General features: G+C 37.0%; 1 protein-coding gene across 1 annotated transcript; it reads left to right on the top strand.

Annotated features, from left to right (window-relative positions):
* Positions 1-208: 208 nt before the first annotated feature.
* Positions 209-6,930, top strand: LOC136064635 (potassium transporter 5-like). The gene is made up of 8 exons (XM_065766599.1): positions 209-432; positions 773-998; positions 1,640-1,888; positions 3,992-4,042; positions 4,343-4,603; positions 4,694-4,861; positions 4,948-5,202; positions 5,726-6,930. Exons 1-8 carry the CDS (start codon positions 286-288, stop codon positions 6,673-6,675), a joined length of 2,307 nt encoding a protein of 768 aa, XP_065622671.1. The 5' UTR covers positions 209-285; the 3' UTR covers positions 6,676-6,930.
* The last annotated feature ends 7,691 nt before the right edge of the window (positions 6,931-14,621 follow it).

The following is a 14,621-nucleotide window of genomic DNA, read 5'->3' on the forward strand; positions in this document are numbered from 1 at the left end:
GTTTTTGACTTGTATTGCAAATGGGGCCTGTCCTAGTTGCTTGCCTGTGATTGTGCTTATACGTACGTGTGTACGTATGGTAATCTCTCTATAACTTAATTTGAGTTTGTCTTGAAGTGAATATCAATGTTACAATTACAAGCTATCATTCTTGACTCTGCCATGTTCATTTACATATAAATATCCTCGCTTTTAAGTTTTTAAGTACCAACTCTTTTAACCAGACATACCTCTCTTAACTCTCTCTCTCTCTCACTCGGTAATATTTATAAGATTGTCATAGACATGTCTGAAAATTTAGTAGAAGCCATTACTGAAGTAAGAAGTGAGGAAGTTTCTCAAGAGGTTAAAGAGAGCAAAGTTTTATGGCAAAAGTATTTGGACATCGAGTCCCACAACTTTCCTAGACCTCATCATGGCCATGACTCCAAGGTTTGCCGCCAGCAACTCTTCCCCCTATGTTCTTATTCTTATTTGTTTTACTAATTCGATAAATACAATAAAAGAGAGAAGATTTGAACCCAGGCCGGAGATGCATGTCTCAATTAAAGATACCAAGAAATATCAATTGAACTATAAAACTATTGGCTCTCAATTAAGTTTTTAAGATTGTAATGTTTAAAAGTAGCAGTGTATGGCAGCTAGTAACAGTACATAGTCATTGTTAAATATGGTTCAACTGTTTTTCCGTAATTGGAAACTTTCTTCTTGCATGCATGGTAACTGGTAAGGAGGAGTATTTGACATTTTACATTTACTCCCATTTGTTTAGGCAGTAGAGCGGTCAGTGATCTTCCCCCTAGCATTCCAAAGTATTGGAGTGGTGTATGGGGACATTGGTACATCACCTCTATATGTCTTTTCGAGCACCTTCCCCAATGGTATAAAGCACAACGACGACATCCTGGGAGTGCTTTCTTTGATCCTATATACCCTCACCTTACTTTCTCTCATCAAGTACGTGTTGATTGTCTTGAAGGCCAATGATAAGGGCGAAGGTATGATCCTACTCTAAAAATGGTTCTTTTTCGTATCAAGGTCAAAACTATAAAGATGAATGAGTAAAATACGGTTAACATCCCTGAAATTTGAGTTAATATCAAAATTAATTAAGTTCAAAACTTTTCAAAATTGACAAATTTAGTCCCTAATGAACTCTGAGGTTTGAACTAATGTCAATCAAGTTTAAAATTTCTCAAAACTGACGTGTAACTCATTCTTAACCACCAAGGAATAGAAAAGAAAAATGAATAACAATTTAGGATTCAAGTTGGGTTTAGGGACCAAATTGGTCAGTTTTGAAAAGTCTTAGACCAGACTGGTATTAACCTCATGGTTGTTAACTGTTCTTTACCATAATCTATATCTATTTATTAAAAATTTGCAAAACATGGTCCTAATTGTCACTTTATAAGACCATTCTCCCCACCCCTCTTCTCCTTCTATAAATATTTACGTCATCCAAATAAATGAGAGTGATATATATTCCTCTTCCTCTTACTTAAACATCTAAATAATTAAGGGGAAAGGGTAACTACTTCCCTCCCCTCTCCTTCCCCCAAATATCCTCTACTCTCCTCTCCTTCCAAATTAACTTTCAAACACACTCTTAAGTTTGTGTTAAACATTTCAATTACAGGAGGGACATTTGCCTTGTACTCTCTCTTATGCCGGTATGCCAAGGTGAGTTTCATCCCAAACCAACAGGCTGAGGATTATGAGGTGTCAAATTACCTGATCAAGTCGCCAAACCGTCGTGTACAGAGGGCATCGTGGCTCAAGTCTAAGCTAGAGAAGAGCAAGTTTGCCAAGCATTGCTTATTGTTCGCCACAATGCTTGGGACTTCCATGCTTATAGGGGATGGTGTCCTCACTCCTTCAATCTCAGGTATGCACATTCACTTTCCATTAATCATTTATACCATCTGCATTAGTGCTTGTGATTAAGTGATGCATGTGGTATTTCTAAAATTATCTTATAGAACATGTGTACAATATATCTCTTAGATATATATGTATAATCTATTTTTGTGGATTCTACTTACATGTGAAAAAGAGTTTTCCATATAATTTTTGTTGATTATAAAAATGCAAGTACTTAGATATAATTTGTTTTTCTACTTTTGGTTGTTTAGCTACTTTACATTGAAGTTTACCACCACTTTTGAGCCGAAAACGGCTTAGACGTATTGCTTCTTTTTTAAAATATAAAATTTAAAAAATTTTAAAAAAATTGATACAAAACAAAGACTTTAATTATACAAAACAAATTACAAGAGATCGCCAGCTAAAACTGTAACAATCGATTAGGGTTACATGACAAAATGTATCTTACCATCAAAACTACATTCCCCCACCCACTTCTTTGTTTTCTCTTTTAAACGCTTGGATAAAAAATTTATTTCTTTTCCTTTTCTTTTTCTTTTTCTTTTTTCCTTATTTGTAAAGGAAGTCTTGTATGTGCTAAGAGCCTTGTAACTCAACTGATATCTTTATATTTTTAACAAAAATATGCAAGGTTCAAATCATATTTTCCTATCAAATTATTAACCAAAAAAAAAAAAAAATCTTGCATGCACCAATTGTCACATCTGATAGGCAAAAAACATATTGACCCATTTGGTAAATTAATCAATTAATTATCCAAGTGAATTAATTAGATTCAATTACATGCAATTAGCGTGGTAGTACAAACAAATCACTAACTAAAGTAAATGCAGTGGAAACTAAGTTGACACAGGTGATTTGTTTACGAATAGGAAAAACCATCAAGACAAAACCCCACCGGGTGAATTTAAGATCACTACTCTCGAAAATCCACTATTATCAATCATAAGCGGTTACAAGTAAAAGGAATCTCAGTACCTAATACCAATCTACGATTGAACTCTTACCCCAATACCCAATTGGATTTGTATTGTAGCGGCAATCTCTTCATTCAATGTACGAATCTCAGTACGTGACTAACCAATGATACATGGATCCCAGTGCGTGACTAACATACCAACTTGAGAAAAATATTGGCTGCAAAATTCTTCAATTCATCAACATGAAGATCAAAAAGCTCCTTGATCACAAAACTCTTAGCGCAAAGATGCAATAACTTCTACAAAGAATATAATGAACTAGAGCAAGAATGTCTCCGGTCACAATATGTGCATATGCTCCATTTGCATCCCTTGTTATGGCCCTTAAAATAATTCTTATATATGTCTAGGATTGTAAACAAAAAAAAAAAAAAAAACCTACACAAATACTCATAAATATGTGTGAAATTAGATTTGTATATTATAATTTCGTAATTCTCGACATATACAACTTTTGTCGAGTTTCAACATTAATTCTCAATAGAAATGATTATGTCGAGACATCTGTCAAGTTTTAATAATCAACACTTCTTCACTTATTTCTTGGTCAGATTTGCATGGCTTCAATACTAAACTTGAACACTTCTTAAAGTACTAAACTCATCCTAGATCTACTCAATTACAAATAAAATGTGTTTTGTCAAAAGATCAATCAATTTACATCACATATATCCTAACAACATCATATGACTATTTTTTTTCAATCAATAATTAACTTCATCTTCATATTTATATTCCTCTTACAAAGAGAATAAAAAAAACTTCATCTTTTACCATAAAACTATACAAGTTTTTATCCAAGTTTTATAATGTGTAAAAGAAACAAATCAAGTCATTTTATAACGTGATTCATACCTCCCCTTTTCATGCATAAAAAAATAATAATAAATAAATAAATAATAAAAAAAAAATAATAAAAAATTTAAAATTTAAAATTTAAAATTTTCGTTGGCCAGGTAACATGTATCTATTAACAATCTGTGTGTGTGTGTCTATTGTTACTGCCATTCTCGATTCCTTAGAGTTTGTTGCAACTTGCAATGGATTTTTGCCTTTCTAACTTTTGTTTTCAAATTACAAATTAATCCTCTCTTAGTTCTCTTTTCTAATGTTTGTGATGGCAGTTTTATCGGCTGTTGGTGGAATCCAGGTAGCCTCACCAGCAATAACAGAAGGTACTCTTGTGACCATGTGGCACATCATAATTCTTTTATATTAGCCAAAAAAAAGGTCAATGAAACAACTTATAATTACGATTCCATATTGAAAATGTTTTAAACCAGTTGTGTGTTTGAGAGAGAGAGAGAGAGAGAGAGCCATATAGAAGCCGAAAATAAAGATGACTTTAGATTCCACTTAGGCAGGCAGTAATTTTGGCAAATAATGAGCCGCCGCACATTAATACAAACTGCCCATTTGATTACTTTTTCATGAGCAATAGTTTATTAACAACTAGTCATTTTTGTTGTATACAGAGATGATTGTTTGGATATCAGTAGTTATCTTGATCATCCTATTCATGGTTCAGAGATTTGGAACTGATAAAGTGGGGTATAGTTTTGCTCCAATACTTTGCATATGGTTTGCCTTTATTGCTGGCATTGGCCTCTACAATTTCATCAAATTTGATCCAACTGTTATTAAAGCCCTATATCCAAAGTACATCATAGATTATTTTCGAAGGAACAAAAAGGATGCTTGGATTTCCCTTGGTGGTGTTATCCTCACTATAACAGGTTGTAGTTTCTTTCCATTGTGATATATATATATATATACACCTTATAAAAAGTTTGTTAGTGTGTAATGTTACTTGTCAAAATATGCAGGAACTGAGGCTTTATTTGCTGATTTGGGTCACTTCACAGCTCTATCCATTCAAATTAGCATGTGCTTTGTGACCTATCGGGCTCTCCTTTTGGCATACATAGGACAAGCCTCCTTCCTCCGAAAGCACAGTGATCTTGTTGCTAATACCTTTTACAAGTCTATACCAGGTAAACCATTCATGTCCATAAACATTCTCTCCCCCTCTCTTTTGGCCTTCAATACTTGTTCACGCGGTGCTTAAAATATGATGCAGAATCTCTATTTTGGCCTATGTTTGTGGTGGCTGTATTAGCATCAATCATAGCAAGCCAATCCATAATTACTGGGACTTTCTCTATACTCCAACAATCTCTCTCATTAGGGTGTTTCCCTCGGGTGAAAGTAGTTCATACATCAGCTAAGTATGAAGGACGAGTTTATGTGCCTGAAGCCAATTACCTTCTTATGCTGGCTTGTGTAGCTATCACTTTGGGTTTTAGGACCACAACTAACATTGGCAACGCCTTTGGTAATCCCCATATCTACATATTCTTTTAGCCTTTCTTTAATCTAAGCTATGCATCCACAGAACAATGGCATTGAATGTCAAAATGGTCAAAAATGGGGAAATTTTAAATCTAGCTAGGAACATAATATTTTTCACAATTTTTTTTTTATAGAATTATTAAAATTACCCATTGTGATTGGTGCATAATAAAATGATGTCAATGGTGGACTAAAAGTTTTGTTACTCTAATTACAACAAATCATGTCAACCATTTATAAAAAAAAAATTGTTAAATTCCCTATTCAAAATAATAATAATAACTACCATAAAGCGTTATTGAGTTTTTCCATCTCACCATTACTTACCCTTTGACAGTTTCTAAGATTCAAATAGAGTATATATAAAAGATGTTAAACTGACACCAATTATGTTCATTGTGACGTTAGTTTGCAAATTTTTGTAGTAAAATTGATAATAATTTTAGCATTTTTTTTTAAATAAAAGATATATATTGCAACTAATAATCAGTTGTTATTGCCTACAGGGTTAGCAGTGGTTTTTTTAATGGTCCTCACATCAGTTTTTCTAGTTCTAGTAATGATCTTGATATGGAAATCCCACATACTTCTTGTTATTTCCTACGTTCTTACCATTGGCAGCGTGGAGCTTATCTTTTTAAGTTCAGTCTTCTACAAATTTGACCAAGGAGGATATCTTCCCCTGGCCTTTTCTGCAATCCTAATGACCGTAATGTATGTTTGGAACAACGTGTTCCAAAAAAAATACTATTATGAGCTTGAGCATAAAATTTCTATGGAGAAGTTGAAGGAAATAGTTGCTGATAACAGCTTTTGTCGAATTCCTGGGCTAGCCATGTTCTACTCAGAATTTTTTCAAGGCATTCCTCCAATCTTCAAACACTATGTGGAAAATGTACCAGCATTGCATTCGGTCCTTGTTTTCATCACCATCAAATCATTGCCCATAAGCAAGGTTCAGCTGGAAGAGCGTTTCCAATTTCATCGAGTAGAGCCTAAGGAACTTAATATCTTTCGTTGTGTTGTGAGATATGGATACACAGATGTGCATAATGAGAAAGAGCCATTTGAGAAGATTTTGATAGAAAGATTGAAGAAGTTCATTAGAGATGATTTTTGGTTGTTTCAGAATATTGGTGAGAATGATGGTGAAATACTTGATGATGGGTTGGTAAACAAAAAGAATGAAAAGGAGGATGTGAGGGAGGTTGAAGAAGATAAGCAAAAAGAGGCAGTGGAGAGAGAGATGGAGGTAGTGGACAAAGCATGTCATGCAGGTATAGTTCACTTAATTGGTGAGATTGAAGTTATTGCTAATAAAGAAGCCAATATAGGCAAGAGAATTATGATAGGTTATGCTTACAATTTCTTGAAGAAAAATTTGGGAGAGAGTGACAAAGTGTTTGATGTTCCTCACAAGCGTATGATGAAAGTAGGCATGACTTACGAGCTTTGAAGCATAATTTGAAGTTAGAATTAAGGTGTCAACATTGTGGGCATAACTTTCTGGATTTAAAGAACAATGTGAAGGCGAGTGTGCATGTCACATGCACAAATATCGCTATATTTATATAGTAAAAATTGTTGTCAACTTGAACCTCATTAATCTTCTTTTAGGATAAAACCTTTTGCTCATAATAACCTACAAACTAAATACTCGTGGTACATTTTGTGCTTATATGTAAAAGTTTCTTCTTCTCAAAACCCCAAAAAAAAAAACAAAAAAAACAAAAAAAACAAAAACAAAAAACAAAAAACAAAAAAGACAAAACAAAAAATTGTGCTTATATGTAAAAGTTTCTTCTTCTCAAAACCCCAAAAAAAAAAAAAAAACAAAAAAAAACAAAAAAAACAAAAACAAAAAACAAAAAAGACAAAACAAAACAAAACAAAAAGGAGGTGAAAGTTTCTTGTTGAAAGCTCAAGCCTGTTCTTACAAGTTAGAACAACATAAATTTAATATCACTACGATTCAAAAATTGAGAGAGGAATTGTATTTATATGTGTAATTATATGATAAGATAATATATTCTTGATATTCACTATTGTGGAGACCATTTTTGCCGAAGGACCAATAGCTTGCTTGTAATCCTTAGCTCAAAGTCCCACCTTAGAAGGCTTTGTCCGCTTTGGGGAGCCAAGCCCTCACGGTTTTGTCACAAAGGAGTGGGATTGTCCCATATTGCCTAAGTAACTCTCTCACTCATGCTTTATATGTCCTTGGAGCTTATATGAGTGTACCACTACAACACATGCAAGCTCCAAGGGCATATAAAGCATGAGTGGGAGGGTTACTTAGGCGATGTGGGACAATCTCACCTCTTTGTGACAAAACCGTGAGGGCTTGGCTCTCCAAAGCGGACAAAGCCTTCTAAGGTGGGACTCTGAACTAAGGATTACAAGTAAGTTATTGGTCCTTCGGCAAAAATGGTCTCCACAACTATAATAAGGACAAAAAAAAAATATCCAAACTAGTTTGGAGAGATAAAACTCTTCAAACTCTCCCTATATCTTTTTATTGAATATGAATTTTGACAAATATACTATTTGAAAATTCAATATGGGTATGAAACACCCTTGAACGTTTAGACCCCAAATTACAAATATACCAATTCACGCTTTATATCAAACAGTTAATGTGCGGAACATGATAATAAGCTTATAACAGAATTGATAGACAATCTAAGTCAAATATAAACACATTCACAGCAGTAAATATAAGGCAGAGATAAAGGGAAGAAAGATGCAAACACACGGACAACACACGATGTGTTATCGAAGAGGAAACCGAAGTCCTCGGCGTAAAACCTCTCCGCCGCCCTCCAAGCGGTCAATAATCCACTAGAAAATGTAGTTGGGATATACGAACAGCAATAGACCCTCTAAGTCTAATCTACCTAAGTACTTAAGCCCTCTAAGTTTCTTGCTCCAACGAGGTTGCGCCGAACCTTTTTCTTTTCTAGCTTACCAGATTTCGCTACTTGACTATAGCATCAACCAATGTATATTGGTTCCTTCCAAACTGCTTCCCTCAGCACCAAATAAACCTTCTCACAGACGTGGGTGTGGTGAGATAAGGATTTGGTAAAAGACCTCTTAAGGGTATGACAATAGAGAGGAAGAGAGTAGAGAAATTTGTAGAGTTTCTTATATGAAGATTGGGGATGAGACAATCTTGTTTTTCTCTAGGGTTTTCTCTTACAAAATTCTCTCTCGAAGCTCTCTTCATTTAGTGGGTATAAGGGTCTATATATAGTGAGGTGAGATGAGAATACAAAGAGACATATTTTTACCAAACAGGGTAAATTGGCGACTTGGTCTCGCGGCTTGTCCAAGTCGCGAAATCAAGTTGCGACGTAACGGCCTGGCTAGCCTGGGACTTTTGTCCTGTAATGCGACAGCTGGCGCGACCCTTCAGCGTCCCTGCATGCATCTCACATGCCTGAAGTTGGCGACTTGCAGCCGCGAGCCACTCGCGAGTCCTAGCCACGAAGCTCTGCTTCTTTGCACATACTTGAGCTTTCCTTCACAACTTCTCACACACTACCCTTACAATAATCTCACCTAAATACAGGATTACTAAGTGCTTAAATTACAAGCAAATTGGCACGAAATAAAACCAACACGATTGTTGATAATTTTCAACCTTACAATCTCCCCCTTTGGCTATTCCGTGACAAAACCCTAAAACAAACTCTAGACTTAACGCGTGAGTTGGGAACAGTTGGAAAACTCACTCACACCTAACTCTAGAATCTGCGAAACTTTAGAACCATAAGAACAAGTAACTCCTGAAACACAACAACACAATAAGTTTATTGTCTACAGAAACTTGTAATGCATATAGAGCAAGCACAATGCGATCATGCACAATGGAATAAAGAAGTAAACCATGGAAAGATCAAAACAGGTAATCACTATAGCCAAGTGATCACAATGTTCATTCACACCTGGAATGAACATCTGAACATTCAAAACAATAAATACAAGGTAAATTGCTTGAATGACCAACACTCAACCAATGCACAGTACATGAAGTATGTGCATCTAGGAACAATCCTACAACGGGCACAAGAGTGACAGTACTTAGAAGAAAATGCAAGACATTTAGTTAGAAGTACTGATTTAACAAAGCACAAAGGCTGCAGAAAGAATGGCACAAACCACAAAGGCCTACAATCTGTGCAAAAGAACAAACCCTTAAAGCTTACATAAGCAACATGAGTACAAAACAACAACATAAAGTGCTGACTGATATAAGATGGATACAGAAATATGGTAACAACTAAAGATAGACAAAAGTAGTAAACAAAAGTCTGTTAGCTGAAATCTCCCCCTTTCGTTGAGCTCTCCCCCTGCCAACAGCATCTCCCCCTTTTTGTCATGGAATAGCTAGTCGTCATTATCTTCTAACTTTCTTTGAATTTCATCCAATTGAGTTTGAATCGAAGTGAACTTTGTATCCCATCGAATGCTGAGATGATTCAAGATGGAAGTAAGGTCGGACATATTGGAACTCAATTCATAAACAGAAGCTACAATAGAGTCTAGCTTCTAGTCAGCGGGAAGTGAACTGGAGCGCGAGCCACTGTGGGACGCGAAAGTTTCTGTTTTGATTCCCTTTTTGCTATGACCAATGCTAGCGTTGAATATGCGCATGTTGATTGGACATGGTTTTGCGCAGGGAAATTCATTCTCAGACGGATGGAGCCCTTTACGCTTCAGAATCCGTGAGATGAGACAGCAAAATGGGATGCACATCCTTGATTCAGTTCGTAGAACAGTTTTACGAAGGATATGAAAGATATGAGCACAGATGTCAATCTCGACATCAGAAATCAGATCATGAAGAAACAGTGCACACCCAAGATTCATATACCCTGTGCTGGATAGGGGATACAAGTTGTGAAACATGACGATCGTGAGCACCCTCAATTTTGGAGGAAGAGATGAAACATTGACTGAGTTCCCATTTGAGGAAAATTCCAGATTTTCCCCAAGAGCTACTTTAAGTAGTTCTTCATCCAGATATAAATCATCATAGACCGATGAGACCCCAAGAATTGGCCTGTTGATGTGCAGAATCTCTGCTAGGTATGCGGGAGAGACCGAGAAACTTTTTCCTCTTACCCAGCACTTAAGTTCATCTCCTTCAACAATTGCATTGGCATAGAATTCTTTGACCAGATCTTCATATACATCATCAAGGTCAGAAAGGAGATAATTCCAATCCTTGCGTGCAAACCATTGAGGAATGTTGGTGTCAAACAGAGAATGTTGGTCAAAGACTCTTTCAATCAGAGGTGTAGCCTTTTTGAAGTAATTGTCATGAGTTTGAAAGGCAGCATATGATCGAAACCTGTTGGGATCGAACACACCAGATGGGGAACGAGCCCGCTTTGGTCTAGGAGAGAAATCATCAATTTCAATAACATGTTCCTTTCCTTTGCTGCTGCCTCCTTTCACAGCTGATCTCTTGAATGGAGATATTTTAACTCTGCACCATGATTTTACACACACAAGAAACACCAAACAGGACAAACAAACATTATTAGCAATGTGTCAGTGTCATACCATGTGTAATGAAGGAAACCCTAAATGCTTGACATTTGGGTTCAAAACATGACAATGAGTGTGTGTAACCAACCAAAACCACAGTAGGTACACAAGATTGAGAAGATTAGTGTAAGAACCAGCACAAACAAGCAATATATCCCGAAAATCGAAAACCCAAGTTCGAACATGATAAGTCACAACCCACAATAACATCTTCACAAATAAAAAAAAAATGCTCAAACCAGTAAGTATGAAGGGAAAGGAAGAAAGCCCATACCTTTTTGTGGAAGATTTGAAAGAAGATGATGCAGAAATGGAGGATTTTCACCAAAATCTCGAAGTGTTTGTGAGAATAAAATGAGGAAGAAAATGAACAGTCACAAAGGTACGAAGAAAAAACTAAAAGTTTTTTTTAAAAAAAAAAAAAATTGTCTTGAAAACGCAAAACACGCGTTTTTCGCGACTGGATCAAGTCGTCAGGTTAAGCCGCAAAACACTGTGAAGAGAAGAAACTTGAGAAATTTCTCTAATGGTCTGTTTGGTTCCCGTAAAATATTTTCCGGAAAATACATATTTTCCGGAAATGCTATTTTCCGGAAAAGTAAAATATTTTTAAGTGTTTGGTTGTATTATGAAAATTGGTGTGGAAAATATTTTCATGTGTTTGGTTCAATTAGGAAAATGCCAATTTCCTACAACAAATTCCGGCCACAACAACACAACAACAACAACAACAACAACAACAAATTTCGGCAACCACAACACCACAACAACAACAACAACAACAACAACAATAATCAGTTCATCAAAAAAAAAAAAAAAAANACACATGTTCTCCCACTTAATCCAATGAATTTTCCTGCGGTTTCCTCTTTGACCCCACCAAAAGCCACGAATGAGCTTTTCTATTTCATGACAAAGGCCAATTGGTAGCTTGAAACAACACATGGTATATGTTGGAATAGCTTGGACAACTGCCTTTATCAAAACTTCTCGCCCCGCTTGTGATAGTAGGCTTTCTTCCCATCCTTGAAGCTTCCTCCAAACCCTCTCCTTAATGTAATCAAAGCTAGCTTTTTTATGCTTGCCCACAAGTGACGGTAACCCCAAATACTTGTCATACTGCAGAATTTCAGGAACCCCCAAAGCTTCTTTAATTTCAATCCTCATAGCAGGAGAGGTAGATTTGCTAAAGAAGATTGCTGTTTTGCCTCTATTTATTTGCTGCCCCGACATGCTTTCATAAGAGGCAAGAAGATCAAGCACCTTTTGACATTCTTCTCTAGTGGACCTGCAAAACAATAAGCTATCATCTGCAAAAAGCAAATGGGTTAGTTTCGGGCTTCTTCTACTCAATGCAAATCCATGTATGGATCCCTCCCTTGCTGCCTTCAAGATTAAAGAGTTTAGGCCTTCTGTACACAACAAGAATAGAAAGGGAGATAAGGGATCGCCTTGGCGAATCCCCCTTGCAGGTTTTATCAAACCCTTTGGTTCACCATTCACCAACACCGAATATGAAACTGTTTTTACACAAACCATCATAAGTGCAATCCATCTTTCATTAAACCCCAAATTTCTCATCACCTCCTCCAAGAAACCCCATTCCACTCTATCATACGCCTTACTCATATCTAGTTTTACTGCCATATAACCAGACTTCTTTGAATTGTGATTATTCATGCTATGCAAAGTTTCGAAAGCCACAAGAATATTATCCGAAATCAATCTACTTTTTGTGAATGCACTTTGGTGTTCGGTTATGATTGAGGGTAGGATTTTTTTTAACCTATTTGCAAGGACCTTTGAAAAAATTTTGTAAAGGACATTGCAAAGGCTAATGGGGCGGTAATCAGTGACAGCAATGGGATTTTTTATTTTTGGAATTAAGGTTATGAAAGTATGGTTTAGGGGATGGGGTAGTGTGGCAGAATTTAAGTATGATAGTATGGTTTTGGTGACATCATTACCTACAAGATTCCAATAGTTTTGGTAGAAGAGAGGAGGCATACCATCAGGGCCAGGAGCTTTTAACGGAGCCATCTGTTTTAGTGCAGCTTCGACCTCCCATTCCATGAAATCTTGTGCCAATTGAGCATTCATATCATCGGTAATCACCTTCTCCATTGAAATCAGCCCCAAACTCGGATTGGAAGACTCAAAGAGTTGTTGGTAGAATGTTGTAAATGCCTCAGCAATACCCTCAGGTTGGTTGACCCAATTACCCGAATGATCTTGGACCCCTAAAATCCGATTTCTTCGATGCCTTTGAGTAGCCCTACTATGAAAATACCGTGAATTTTTATCACCATCAACCAACCAAAAGGCCTTAGCTCGCTGCCTCCACATCTGATTTTCCTTCACCAACAAATCATTAATCTCCATTTTCAAACTCCTCACTCGGACATTACTCCCATTTTGTATTGCTCTTTGTTCGGCTTTCACCAACCACTTCCTTTTTTCGGCCAATTCTCTCCTAACATGGCCAAAGTTTTTCCGACTCCATTGTGATAGCTCACTCCCACATTTTTCAATCTTTTTTATCACTTGTCTTTCGGCTTCACAAGGAAATGAATCTTTCCATACTGCTTCAATCACCCTTCCACACCCCTTATCTGACATCCACATTTCTTCGAAGCGGAATGGCCGTGAACTTGGAGGGGGTTCTATACCACTTGGAACAATCCATAGAGGGGAATGATCCGAAGTAGTACAAGTGAGATGAACAACCTTGGTGCCAGCAAAGTGGTTGAGCCAATCTGTTGTACATAAAGCTCTATCTAATCTTTCCCATATTGATTGACCCGAGGTATAATGTTTACTCCAAGTGAACCTTGAACCTGAATACCCTAAGTCCACAAATCCACATGCATCAATTGCTTCACGGAACAATTGCATTTGATTGTGACTTCTTCTACTTCCCCCCAATTTTTCTTCCCCTCTTGCCAACTCGTTGAAATCCCCCGCACACAACCATGGGCTTTGAAATTTCCTTTTTAAAGTTCGTAGCAAATCCCAAGACTCAAACCTCTTTTGAGTATCCGGTTCACCATAAAATCCTGTGAAGCGCCACTCGGCGTCTTTGTTCTTATTTATGATTGCATCGATATGATTCTTATCCGACCCCTCCACTGAAATATCAATTGATGATCTCCAAAAAAGCACTAACCCTCCTCCCCTACTTGTTCTTGGTGATACGAACATATTTTCAAATTGAATTTTCCTTTTCACATCTTTTAGCCTTGTTTCATCTGCCCATGTTTCGGCTATGAACACGACAGAGGGATCTTTTGCCCGCACCATCTCAGCAAGCTCATTGACTGTACATGGGTTCCCAAGCCCACGACAGTTCCACACTAAGCAACTCATTGTGTTTGGCGGGGCTGAACATCAGCCTCCACCATTGAAAAAAGTTTGTTACTCTCATCTTCTGAAACCCGCCTATGCTTGCTTGGTAACTCCGGATGAGCATCCCCACTCCTCTTCCTACAAAGTGTCCTCCCCTCTTCTAAATTACCCCCTGACTTTGGTTGATCCCTGCCATAGGGTATTCTTCTGTTTCTTGGTTTGTTGCTGGTTGCTGTTTCGGCCTTGGAAGAAGGAATTTTTTTTCGTGTTGCCCTGGTTCCAGCAATCCGTGCTCCTTGATTCTCCTCTGACGTGGCATGCTGATTATGGTAAGGAAAATCCCCCTTAATTGCTACCTCATTAATCTGCCTTGACTCAATTAAGGTGTCATAAACAATTCCCGTTACCACCTCATTACTCTCTTGAATTGGGATTTCAATTAGCTCTGCCGTTAGACTCTGATTTGGGCTGGATTTCTTTGCACCATTAACTTCCTCC

The sequence above is a fragment of the Quercus suber genome, unplaced genomic scaffold (assembly GCF_002906115.3).
Source record: "Quercus suber isolate HL8 unplaced genomic scaffold, Cork oak 2.0 scaffold_723, whole genome shotgun sequence".
Taxonomy (NCBI): domain Eukaryota; kingdom Viridiplantae; phylum Streptophyta; class Magnoliopsida; order Fagales; family Fagaceae; genus Quercus; species Quercus suber.